The 13807-nt window shown below is 51.6% G+C and overlaps 1 protein-coding gene across 1 annotated transcript in view; it reads right to left on the reverse strand.

The window, feature by feature from the left end:
* LOC144768901 (hemicentin-2-like) overlaps positions 1 to 13807 on the reverse strand; it is a 538034-nt gene that overhangs the window by 396060 nt on the left and 128167 nt on the right. The window contains exon 10 of the mRNA XM_078652914.1: positions 1688 to 1731. Within this exon, the coding sequence (XP_078509040.1) occupies positions 1688 to 1731 (44 nt within the window). The remainder of the gene's footprint in view (positions 1 to 1687; positions 1732 to 13807) is intronic.

Here is a 13807-nt window from a genome sequence, read left to right on the forward strand (position 1 = left end):
GGTCCAGAGTCAGGCACCTCGGCCGCTGCGCCACACCTCTTTCTATATCCAAACAGTACATGAACCTCAATTTATATTCGATCAGGTGGTGTTGGACTTGGCCCATTCTGCAGGGTCAACCCCAAACCTTTAGCCTTCACTTCTCCATTTGTGCTTAATTTGTTTTTGTTGGCCTGAGGACTATATGCACTTTACTACTGCTAACCAGTGCTAAAGTACTTGTGCTCTCTCCTTAAAACCTGTTAGATTGGCTCATAGCCATTTGGCATATGGAATAAACTTCCTTTTTAATACATATAGGTCTCCCCTGGTGTAGGTCCTGGACAGCCAAGAGGCCAGAGCCATGTATTTAAAAAGTTATATATGTACTTTTAAGCTTTACATGTCCTGGTATATTCAGGGTGGAAGATGTCCTGGTGGGAACAGCAAATCCATTGTTACCTAAATACGTGTAAATGACAATATGATGGCAGTCGACGTCGTACAGTCAATATTTTGCACGTCAACGTTTCTGACCATGATATTCTGAGCCCCACCACCGTGCCATACATACAATTGATGGAGACTTGGTGAATGAAGGGTAACAACACCTTGGCAGTACCATCAACCATATCTTCAAGAAATGCGAGGCCCATTGTGGTGTACCCCATGGTGAAAGATGTTAGTTCCACTAAATACAACATTTGACTAACTGTCACCTGATGAGGCCGGCTACCATCAAACCCTTGATGTAATTTTTTTATAAAGTCTAAAAAAGGGGAAGTTGTGCCCATCTTGAAGTTTATGTGAAGAAGAGGATGACTGTTAGGTGAGAAAACCGTCTTTGAAAAGTGGGAGCGACTGCGGAGAGATACAGGTATTAAGAGTGTACCAACATAAGAGAGAGAGAAGCGGTTTATGTCAGAAAGGTGTCTAACCCTGGACAGACTTAGGAAAATATATCCAAGAAGAGATGGTTTGTGTGGCGAGATGGTTAAGGAGAATGGGATTTTCAAAACTGGATGAAATAATTCAAGTTAAAGGTATTCTAGAAGGATACCTTAGTGGCTAAGGAAAGGTGGTGGCTCACCTGGTCCCAGAGGGTACTGTCCTGTGTTAGTTGTCTTGAGCTTTAAGCCCAGTCAATGGTCAGCAATGGGCACCAGAGATGGAAGCTGATTTGCCAACTGATCCTGCCCCCGACACTGGTGGTACCCAGAAACTAGTTGATAGTGGAACCCATGTTTTTAGACATTTATTAGAGAAAGATATGGGAAAAGATGGCCATAAAAATACTATCAGGAGCATCTCCAGGGACAAAGATGGCCCCCGTTGGAATATACGGTAAGTGTGGGTAGAGAATGACACATCTCTCAGCCTAGGGACATTAACCCGCTTTGGACATTAACCCCCTTTGGTTGAGCCATTACACACCTTTGATGAGTGTAGACTTGATACTCTGATCCAGAGGAGATTCAGACATACTGTTGTTTGGCGGTTGAACTCCACATGATTTGGGGAAAAAGGGCGGGGGCTAAGTGCACAATGGTAGGGTGGGTGATATATTTGATCCAAGATGTGTACCGGTGTAACGCTGCTGACATCTTCAGAATTATAAACATTATTGAATGGCAAGCTTCCAGGGTGAAAAAACACATGTTTTGCTTAACATAATGACAGTGTAAGGAAGAAAATGTTTCTCTTTTACCTGTTTATCTTCTCATAAACTGCTTCATCTTTGTACCTCAGCTCCTGGAAATGAGAGAATCTCCATGAGAACCTCACACTGTGTTATTCATTTTGTTTTATGTTGGGGCACCAGGGAGTTAATAGTGTCTAAACCTCCGAGGCTCGAAGGGAACTGCGATGAGGGAGGGTGTGATGGAGGAGATGGTGACCTGCTCTCCATGTCCCCCTCTGCTGCACCTGTTGCATCTGAGCCTAGTGCAAAATCCCAGGCACATAAGAGGCTAATCTTGCGCCCGGCGCGGCTCCCACTTGCATCTGATATACTCATTCTTGAACCCTACACCACCTTGCACTCTGCTATGCTCCCTCCCTTGAACCCCACACTCCTCCTTTTCACTCTGCTATGTTCCCGCCCTTTCACTTTCACTGCTCCCCCTAGCACTCTGCCATGCTCCTTCCCTTGCACCCCGTACTCCCCCTTTTCACTCTGCTATGCGCACTCCCTTGCACCCTGCACTCCCCCTTGCACTCTGCTATGCGCCCTCCCTTGCACCCCGCACTCCCCCTTTTACTCTGCTATGCGCCCTCCCTTGTACCCCACACTCCCCCTTTTCACTCTGCTATGCGCCCTCCCATGCACCCTGCACTCCCCCTTGCACTCTGCTATGCACCCTCCCTTGCACCCCGCACTCCCCCTTGCACTCTGCTATGCGCCCTCCCTTGCACCCTGCACTCCCCCTTTTCACTCTGCTATGTTCCTGCCCTTTCACTTTCACTGCTCCCCCTAGCACTCTGCCATGCTCCTTCCCTTGCACCCCGCACTCCCCCTTTTCACTCTGCTATGCGCCCTCCCTTGCACCCTGCACTCCCCCTTGCACTCTGCTATGCTCCCTCCATTGCACCCTGCACTGCTCCACCTTTCACTCTCCTTCGCTTCTTCCCTTCCACCCTGCAGTCCCTTTTGCAGTTTGCCACGCTCCTTCCCTAGCACCCAGCATTTCCCCAATGCACTGTGCCATGCTTCCTTCCTTGCACCCTGCACTCCCCGTTGCTATGCTCCCTCCTTTGCATCCTGCATTGCTCTGCTTTTCGCGGTAAGCTGTTTACCACAAATCCTTTTCCCCGGCAGGGAATTACAACGCAATTGTTACAGCGACCACGTTGTAAAAATGCATACCTTTACTCCGCAAGTTGGATCAACACTTGCGGAGGGGGCAGAAGGTTTTGGATTTAAAATCCAACACTTTCCCTACTGTTGCACATACTAGAGTTGGATTCGTAAATTATACTATTCCAACTTCCAGCATCCCCCCTAGAGCAAGTCGTTCGCGGTGCGTCCATTGGGGCGGATGGGCGTAGCCCCACCAGCCACATGGACCCGCATCGCGGCCAGCCGCAATCGGACGGCATCCTTTAACAAAATTACTCTAGTCTGTACACAAGTGTATTACAAGTCAGCCGCCGGGCGATTTCGGAGGCGGAGCGAGGGGGGGTGGTCTGCTGCAGCTTGAGTGGCAGTACACTCAGGCTGCAGCAGACAGACTGTAGTGTGCAAGTGCAAGTTGGGTTCCAAGTTTCCCAAGCATGCGCACTACAGTTCCCCAGCGGGACCCAGGGGTACTTCTCAGCCTGCCGTAGCCCGGATTTCCAAGGGGCGACAGGGCAAGCAGCAAATGTGCCCCCCTAACCAATCCTGGCGCTGCATGCAGCGCCAGGATTGGCTGGTCCACCGCACAGCATCTATCATTGGATGCCACGCGTGGGGTGGCACACACTGTCTCAGCACAACTTAATGGCCAATCACTGCATGGCTTCACTGTGTAATTGGTCATTTCACCGGGATGCGTGCTGTGACGTGGAGCTCAGCTCGTCTGCAGGGGAGAGGAGCTGTGTCCCCGAGGAATGGCCAGATAGGTGAGGCACAGAAAGTAGAGTCCTGGAGTCCCAAGAGAGGGGTCTGTGACCAGCGTGCTAGAGTGAGTGAGAGAGCCTTGGGTCAGCCAGAGACAAGCCACCTCCAGCAGGGACTGTAAGAGGCAGTCTACGGAGACTAGGAGCCCTGGGAGAGACAGACGCACCACTGAGGTGAGGCCAAAGATCATGATGACTGGTTGTCAAGGGAAGAGGCCCTGATAAGGGGGCAGCAGAGCGGAGGAGCACACTACGCCGTACGGACGTGTCAGACAACTGCTGGAGGAAGGGCGGTTCTTGGTGTCCAGCTCGTGTGGGTCAGGAGTCGAACGCAACACAGTGCTGACCCCCGCGGTAGTTCAGGGCCTGGTACACAGATCTCTGCTGGGAAGGAGGTGGCAGCAGAATGAGGTTGAGACGAGTCTCAAGGGCAAGAATCGCAGGGCTGGGTCTGGGTCCGAGACCGCTCTGAATGAGACACACATTAAAGGGTGGGGGTACTCGAGGCAGCCCCAGCGACGAGAGGGTTCGAAAGACGCACCTCTGAGGGGAGCAGGCTCGGGCAGGGACTTCGGCACGACAGCGGACAGTACCTGCCACAAATGAGGCGTGTGGACAGACAGACAGGTCTGGAGGACATTACTCGGTGTATACAGCTCGGGGCAGATAGAGCCTAGGACAGAGAGCACTATTGGGAAATGCCCGGTCACAGAAACAGGGACCGCTATAAAACTCAGGATATGTTAGGCGAAGATCAAAGACACTTACGTCATGGGGACTTGGCACAGACATCTCTGGTGAGACAGAGCCCAGAACAGACAACGGACAGGGAGAGGGAGAGACAGACAGGAAACCGTACAATAGGTCTGGGACTAAAGGGCTCCCGGCTCGGTATATACAATCCTGGAAGAACGGGCCCCAAAGAGGCCTTGGGAGACAAGGTTCAATCTATAAAATCTGGGAGGGGAGGCATGGGCAGTACAGTCAGATCAAGGGAGACTGGCCCCAGTACAGACAGGAAAGGGGACTGACAGGTCAAGGTCAGGGGGGTACAGTCTGAGACAGACGTCTCTGAGGACATAGTGTTCAGAACAGTGGGTTCTGGTGGTCAGAGCCTGGTATAAATAGTCTCCTGTGACCTTACATAAGAGACCCATGCCTGCTCCAAAGAGGGATTTCCAATCATTAAAGATGGGAGATCTGTTCTGAAACCGATGCTTGTTTGTATCCGAACATTGGGTGGCCGAAGCCCTCTCCAGGTATAGGCACAGACATTGGAGAGAAACGACCGGGGTCCACCCCTAGGACTGACTCTGTGCCTTTCAGAACACAGGGTGACCTCAACCTCCCCAAGGTGTGATACTGTGACCACCCGAGGAGACCAGAGACCGGTTCTCTACACAGAGAGGTACCTCGCTGCACACTGAGAGGGGATGAAGCGTTGGACATGGAGGAGAGAGGACCAGAGGCGGAGGTAAATTTATGGCGCCCAGTTACTCTTTCTTTTATTGCATTCCCATATTATTGTTGCCAGTGCGTTGATCACACTCAGCTGTCCAGCATGATGTCATTATTGTTCGACACAGTCATTAAAAGTTGACGGTACCGTATGTTTAAACAGTTTATCTGCGAGTTACTTGTCGAGGGAAGCCATGCATCTTGTATTAAATTATTGATGAGTCAACCTTTCCCTCCCAAAGTATAGAATTTTAGGAGTGCACCTGATGCTGTCCACATAGGTTTCGTTGTTCCTTTCAAAATTGTAATGTTGGCACTCCAATGATCATGTACATGTATTAAATTACGACACTTGAGGGAGTTTCCTCATCTCCAGCACATATTCTTTGCCCTTTGGAGACATGATGCCAACAGAACCTCGAGCGGCAATAGCAACTACTAATTTGCTACTTTTTGTGAGCCATTTTCTGCCACTACTGATTTGCACAGACCTTGCCCCAGACTATAATTGGAGGTGAGAGGCGTTCTGCTTCTTTCCTATGTTTTGAAACTTTGGGGACTATCACCCAGTGTCAAACGTGAGGCTGCACGTGCTCCCATCTGATCTGGGTGTTTGGTACTTGATAGAAACTTCGAGTTTACAAAACCTACTTGACTCTCCATGTAGATTAGTTGAGGCCCAGTTCATGGGAGGTTGTGTTAATGTTGTGTCAGATACCTTATTTAACGGTTAGTTATTACATACAATAAAGATAAGTGCCCAGTTACTACTTTTTCTTTGAAAAGGAATAATGGTTTAGGGAAACCTAAACACCTTCATGGTTAACAGTGCCGGTGAGTGAGTGCACGCTCTCTGTGTAATATGAGTGCGTGGTCCCACTATAGCAGCATACTCTGAGAATGAAAACCTGGTTAGTGTGAGAGGAGCCTGCAGGAACACTGCAGGTGAGTGAGTGCGCGCTCACTGAAGGAGGACGGAGCATGTTCCTGCAGGAGGTCTGTGCAGGGATATTCTGAGCAGGTGAGTCCACGCTGTTTGTGGGATGAGTGCACAATATCGTGGCTATCACCTATGTTATCACAATCTCGCCAGCACAGCGATGCGCACTAGCACATGGGTATTATTTGTGGAGTTTCGCCAGATGTATATACCAGTCCTGCAGTAATTTAAAATGTGCTTCTTTGCCAGGAAAGTGTGGAGTGCCTCGTTTGGTGACCCAGCCTGACCTCGTCAGGTGCCGGTCGCTCAACCCGCCGCGTGGCTCCTCCTGTTGGTCACCCAGTCCCCTGCTGTTGCCGCCTGCTCGCATTTGCCACCTTTTGCTCCCACTGTACTTTTGCCCTGCTGCTGTGCCCCTGATTGTGTTTTCGCTCCTGTCCTCCCGCTCTGTTTCCGTACTGCTGATTGTGTCCTCGTAGCATCATAGTGCCTTTTGCTCACTCTGTACTTTTGCCCTGCTGCTATTGCCCCTGATTGTGTTTTCGCTTTTGTCCTCTGCCCCTGATTCTGTCCTCTGCTAGCGGATTCTTCTGGCCCCTCGCCCCGCTGGTCCACCCCGCTCCCTGCCGCTGCTCCCCAGTGGCCCCGCCCCCTCTCCTTCTGCTTCCCTCTACCCTATCCCATTTGCCACCCCGCTCCCACCTCCCAGCTGCTCCTCCCTCCCACTGGGTACTTAGGGTAGTGGCCGTGCGACGGGGAGCTGTGACCCAGCCTGACCTCGTCAGGTGCCGGTCGCTCAACCCGCCGCGTGGCTCCTCCTGTAGGTCACCCGGTCCCCTGCTGTTGCCGCCTGCTCGCATTTGCCGCCTTTTGCTCCCGCTGTACTTTTGCCCTGCTGCTGTGCCCCTGATTGTGTTTTCGCTTTTGTCCTCTGCCCCTGATTATGTTCTCTGCTAGCGTATTCTTCTGGCCCCTCGTCCCGCTGGTCCACCCCGCTCCCTGCCGCTGCTCCCCCGCGGCCCCGCCACCTCTCCTTCTGCTTCCCTCTTCCCTCTCCCATTCGCCATCCCGCTCCCACCTCCCAGCTGCTCCTCCCTCCTCCCGCCCCCCCACTCTCCATATATGGCAGAGTACGCGCGTACACGCAGCGATCACTCGCAGCGGGCGCGCGGATTGTGCGCCGAAGGCACGCCAAAGGCAAGCCCGTCTGCGCCCGTCCACGCCTGTACGGCGCCCAGCGCCAGGACCCCTGGCCCCCGCAGATGCCAGCCCACCCGCCGGACTTACGACGCCGCCACCCTCAACGCACTCAACGCCGGCCGGATCCCCTGTTGCTACCGAGCCACCCCAAGGCACACCCACGGACCCCTCACCTGCCATTCCTGCAAGTTCTCCTGCATCCGGACCTGTACCGCACCCGCCAAGCCAAGCATCAGCAGCAACCACCTGAAGTGCATACTGCTCAACACCCGCTCCGTCCACAGACACGCCGTGGAACTCTGGAACCTGCTCGACACCACATCTCCAGACGTTGCCTTCCTCACGGAAACATGGATGAACGCCTCCTCAGCGCCCGACATCGCCATCGCCATCCCAGACGGATACAAGATCACCCGGAGGGACCGCGTCAACCAGACAGGAGGAGGCATCGCCATCGTCCACAAGAACACCATCCGCATCACGACCAACTCCGACGACACCCTCACAGCTGCCGAACATCTTCACTTCCAGATACACACCGACCCCAAGACCACACTCAGAGGCATCCTCATCTACAGACCCCCAGGACCTTGCACACAATTCAGCGAAGATATCGCAGACTTCATCAGCCCACACGCCCTCGCCTCCGCTGACTACATCCTCCTAGGGTACCTCAACTTCCACCTGGAGAACAACAATGACAACAACACCGCCGCCCTGCTGGACAACCTCGCTAACCTCCGACTCAAGCAACTGGTGAACACCCCCACCCACTACGCCGGACACACGCTTGACCCAGTCTTCTCCTCCAGCAAGTACATCTCCTTCAGCCACTCCACCGGACTCCACTGGACAGACCACAGCTGCGTCCACTTCAGCTTCAGAAGGACCACGACTCACCGCCACCCACAACAGGTTCCCCGCAGGAGCTGGAACAAGATCACCACCGACCAGCTCACCACATCACTGAGCCAGAACCCTCCCACCAGCTCAACGGACCCCAACCAAGCAGCCAACAACCTCACACAGTGGATCACCAACTGCGCTGTCGACCTCGCACCATCCCAGCAGGCCCGGCAGCAAGAAAGCCTCCTGGTTTAACGACGACCTCAAGAACTCCAAGAAGAACTGCCGTACCCTCGAGAAAGCCTGGCGCAAAGACCCGACTACAGACAACATGACCGCCCTTAAGGACGCCTCCCACAAACACCACCAGCTGATCCACACCACCAAGAAGACAGCATTCAAGGAACAACTAGACAACAACGCACACAACAGCAAGGAACTCTTCAGCATCGTCAAAGAGCTCTCCAACCCCAGCGCTGGAAACAACAACATCACTCCCTCACAAGACCACTGTGACTCACTCGCCTCGTTCTTCCACAGCAAGATCGCTGACATACACAACAGCTTCAGCGCACAGACCACGCACCCTACCACCGAACCAACGCCCCCCACCACCACCCTCCTCGCCTGGACCCCGGTCAGCACCGAAGACACCATCCACACGATGAACACCATCCACTCCGGATCACCAACCGACCCATGCCCCCACCACGTCTTCAACAAGGCCGACTCCGTCATCGCACCCCAACTCCGGGACATCATCACCTGCTCCTTCAACACCGCCACCTTCCCGGAGAGCTGGAAGCATGCCGGACTCAGCGCCCTCCTGAAGAAACCATCAGTATACCCCATCGACCTCAAGAACTACCGCCGCATCTCGCTCCTCCCTTTTCCTGCCAAAATCATCGAGAAGACCGTCAACAGACAGCTGGCCACCTTCCTCGAGACGAACGGATCCCTCGACCACTCGCAGTCCGGCTGCCGAACCAACCACAGCACCGAGACCGCCCTCATCGCAGCCACTGACGGCATCCGAGCCCTGCTCGACAACGGGGAAACAGCGGCCCTCATCCTCCTGGACCTCTCCGCAGCGTTCGATACTGTCTGCCACCGCACCCTAGTGCAGCGCCTCAGCAACATCGGAATCCAAGAGAAGGCACTAGAGTGGATCATCTCGTTCCTCGCCGGAAGAACCCAGAAAGTCCGCCTCCCCCCGTTCAGATCCGAGGCCACCGAAGTCATCTGCGGCGTACCACAAGGTTCATCACTCAGACCCACCCTCTTCAACGTCTACATGAGCCCCCTCGCAGTCATCGCACGCCAACACAACCTCAACATCATCTCCTACGCTGACGACACCCAGCTGATGCTCTCCCTCACCAACGACCCAGCCACCGCCAGAACCAACCTACACGAAGGGATGAAAGATATACCCGAGTGGATGATGAACAGCCACCTGAAACTGAACTCAGACAAGACGGAAGTCCTCATCCTTGGATCATCACCCTCTGCCTGGGACGACTCCTGGTGGCCCCCTGCCCTGGGCAGCGCACCCAAACCAACGGACCACGCGCGCAACCTGGGCTTCATCCTGGACTCCTCCCTCTCGATGACTAGACAAGTCAAGGCCGTCTCATCATCATGTTTCAACATCCTATGCATGCTCCGAAAGATCCTCCGATGGATCCCCACCGAAACCAGGAAGACGGTCACCTAGGCACTCGTCACCAGCCGACTGGACTACGGAAACACCCTCTACGCCGGAACCACAGCCAAACTGCAGAAAATACTCCAACACATCCAGAACGCCTCCGCACGACTCATCCTGGACATCCCCGACACAGCCACATCTCCGGACACCTGAGAGACCTGCACTGGCTCCCCGTCAGCAAGAGAATCACATGCAGACTCCTCACCCACGCACACAAGGCCCTCCACGACCTGGGCCCCAGGTACCTCAACAACCGCCTGACCTTCCACACTCCCACCCGCCAGCTACGATCGACCAGCCACGCCCTCGCCGCCGTTCCACGCATCTGAAGAGCCACCATGGGAGGAAGATCCTTCTCCCACCTGGCAGCCAAGACTTGTAACTCCCCCCCCATCCACCTCCGTCTGACCCAAGACCACCTCTCCTTCAGGAAGCAACTCAAGACCTGGCTGTTCGAGCAGTAGCGGACCCCCCTCCCCCAAGCGCCTTGAGACCCTCCGGGTGAGTAGCGTGCTATACAAATATCTTGATTGATTGATTGAATATTGTTGATCTGTAGGCGCCTCCCCTAACAATGCATTCAATCTATTTGTGTATGGGTATTAGTTTGATAGTGTCTCTACTAATAGTAACTGGTATAGTTTGGAGATAATCCCTTTTGGTCTTTAGCTTGCCTAATACATTTCTCTAGATGTCAGGTCTCTGGAGACCGCGTCCTTGATAGTTGAGGGCAATACCCAAGCCTAAGCTGTGCATAGTGGAACCTTTCTGTGTCTGCAAGGTAAAGTTCTGTTTGCAATTATTACACATCTTGACATTTCCCATTACTATATAGGTCACTCACCATAAGAGACTCGCCCTTCCTCCAGGCCTCAAAGGGCCCAGGACTAAATGCTGGTGTGAAGGACTGGCTGTATAAGGGAAGGTATATGTGGTTTATGCTAGTTTCATGAAAGTCTTATAGTCTGAATTCAGCACCTGAGCGTAATAGGACGGAATGTATGAAGCTCTGTGGTTATACTGAATAAGCAGCTACCTATGCTATGCAATCTATTAATGTAATAACTGCACTTTCACAATTGCTTTATTAACCTTCCTGCTTACTCAAATTTGCTTGTAAATGCACGATTTTTCTTCTTTTTTATCAAAATGTTCTTGGGGGGGGTAATCTCCCCAAAACCCCCATTTTGGGGTTCGGGCTAGCTCGCTGCGCTCGCTCGCTACGGTGCAGTATGCTAATCACTTTGTGCCTCACCACTTTCAAATGTCACCCACCACCCCTGGACTTGCAGGGTAATGGTATGCGTTGTTACTACGTGGTCGTTCTAACAACCACGTTGTAATTTCCTGCAGGGAAAAAGCATGCAGAAAAAAGAGGCATACTCACCTTTCAATCTCCTATGCTTCCTTCCTTGGAACCTGCACCCCCCCTTGCACTCTGCCATGCTGCTCCATGAAAAAGTCACCATTTTTCACAATGTGTGTATATAGATTCTTGCCACCATTTAAGACACACCAGTGCCACTATTCATAGAATATTTTCACGATGAGATCAGTGCATGGAGCACTTGGGAAAGATCCATTTACCTTACTGTTGAACAATTTAATTTTACCTCGTGTATTAACGGTCGTATTTTGTTTTCAGACCTATTCCCTGATGAAGGCTTCATGTGTAAGCAGAAATGCATTGGAAAAACGAAGTATAAGGGAAAAGGATAAAAAAAGATTGAATAATGAAATAAAAACATAAATTGAAGAACCAAACAAGTGATGTTTAATGAATTAAAATAACACACTAGGAATTGGAACAGAAAAGCATAACAAAATAATCAACCCTATTTAGTAGGGACTAAGGCAGTGACCAGAGGACGTCACCTAAAGTTTAGGAGTATGCAGCAACCAATACTTCAAGGTTATGATCCCACCACACTTAGAGGTGGGCTGGTCACACTAGAACGTGTGTCCGATCCATGATCATCTCAGCTAACATCAGCAACAAGATAGACTGGAGCTCGCGGCAGCGCAGGAGGTGGCTCCATCTATGACGTGTCTGCCGTAAGCCACTACATACCAGCAGGGATATCAAATGCTGTGGAGGGTGGACCGGACTCCAAGCCTGGCCACTAGCCTCTGATTGTATTGAGTTGTCAAGAAATGTGGTGTGACGACATTCAGCTTACATCTCTTTTCATCACTGTGAACTGACAGACACTATGGCCCCCATTAGGAAGACGGGCGGACTTTGTCCGCCTGCCATCCCGTCGTGAAAATGTACCGCCTGCCATAAGGGCGGGGGTCCTGCGGGTGCTATTAGGATGCGCCCAGCAGAGTGGCGGGCGCATCCTGCATCCGTAACATTGTGTGCGGGCGGTGCACTCAGCACCGCCCGCCACAATGTTATGGAGGCATGTTGTGCACTTCCATGCACAACATGGCAGGCACCGCACGGTGCTTGCCATGTTGTGCATGGAACTGCAGGGGTACCTGGTACCCCCCCATGTGCACCCCCCACCCCCCAGAGTCCTTGGGGGCCCGCAATGGGCCCCCCTAGCAGACTCTGCATGCCCTTCTGTAGCGGCATTGCCGCCATGGAAAGGCATCCCTAAATGCACATTGTAATATGGCTGGCGGTGTCAAACAGACACCGCCACCATGTTGCAGCCTTTTCGCCCGGTCGCAAGTCAGCAAGTCAACTGGGGTGGAAATGCGGTGGACAGTCTTTCCTTCCGCCGCGGACCCCCCAGCCATAATAATATGGCAGGGGGTCTATTCAACAGGGATGGTGGGTGGATTGCCCCCGCCGGGCCGGCGGTGACCACCGCCGGCCCGGCAGGAGCAATCCACCCGCCATCCTAATGGGGTCGTAAGAGTGCAGAACTGACAAAGTCAATCCTGCTGGTTTGCCCTATGAAATGCTCCACCCACATTTGGTGTGTCCCCCCTTTAAAGTTTGCCAATGGAAGAGCAGCTTGTGGAGAAGGGATCACAACGAGTTTAAACAAAATAACAGGCCACATTTCCAAAGGAAAGATTCTGACAAAATAAGACATAGGACCATGATTTAATGAAAACTGTGGTTAATAAGTACAAAGATTTCACTGAATTATAATATATTTTAAATTTCTTTCTTGTATATTAAGAATCTTCAGAAGAACTTTCTATCCCTACAAAGCATGATAGAATCTAAAGTCTCCCTCTGTGTTTCTTTAATGTGGAATTGAATGATAGATCTCTCATCTATTCAAAATGCACAAGTCTTTGCTTCATTTTATGAACTACTGTGAACCATAATGACTATTTTTGGATGTTATACATTTTCAATTGATTACTCTAAAGCAGGGTTCCTTTGTACAGTTTAGGTCATGATCACTGCCGGCTAAATATGAGATTAGATCTGAGACTGAACCCCCATAAGAAGAACAATACACCACCCTGTGTATTTGGACCGCCATGTTTTCTTGGTCTCCATAACCTACTTATCTCACTACTATAAGACTTCAATGAGCACTAACTTATCACACCAACCACAACTCATCCACAAGGAAGAAAAACATGTTTACTAATCTACTACCCTCATACCTCTAAACCTGGGTTTCCGCTTAGCGTGCTACTAGCCACAAAGCGCTTTGATTCCTTGTCAGGGGTAGTAAGCGCTTTATTAATACAAATTTCAATTTACTATTACCTTTGCTGATCAGGTCAGGTTGAGTTTTCATAGTTTATTCTCTTGCCTTGGCCTGGTTCGCATTTTGTCCCTGGCCAGAGTGGTCCAACATTGAGGTTGTCTTATATTGAACGAACATGTCAATCAGCATTAGTACTCCGTTATACCTGTCCTGCTAAAAGCCCTTTTAGCTTCACACTAGCTCATTCCTGTTTCAGTACATTGCCCCGCTACGCCTCTTTTGGGGTGTAACACCTCCTTTATCCATGGAATGTGGCCAGTGCACACTCAATGTGTTCCTGTCTCATCGAATCACCTTTAACCCAGTTTTTCTTGCTTTCCGGATCATGTACCCTGTGTCTTTTCTACCCTTGGTAATTTCCAAAGTTTAGGCCTAAATCATTTAATT

This window comes from Lissotriton helveticus, chromosome 7 (assembly GCF_964261635.1).
Source record: "Lissotriton helveticus chromosome 7, aLisHel1.1, whole genome shotgun sequence".
NCBI classification, from domain to species: Eukaryota; Metazoa; Chordata; class Amphibia; order Caudata; family Salamandridae; genus Lissotriton; species Lissotriton helveticus.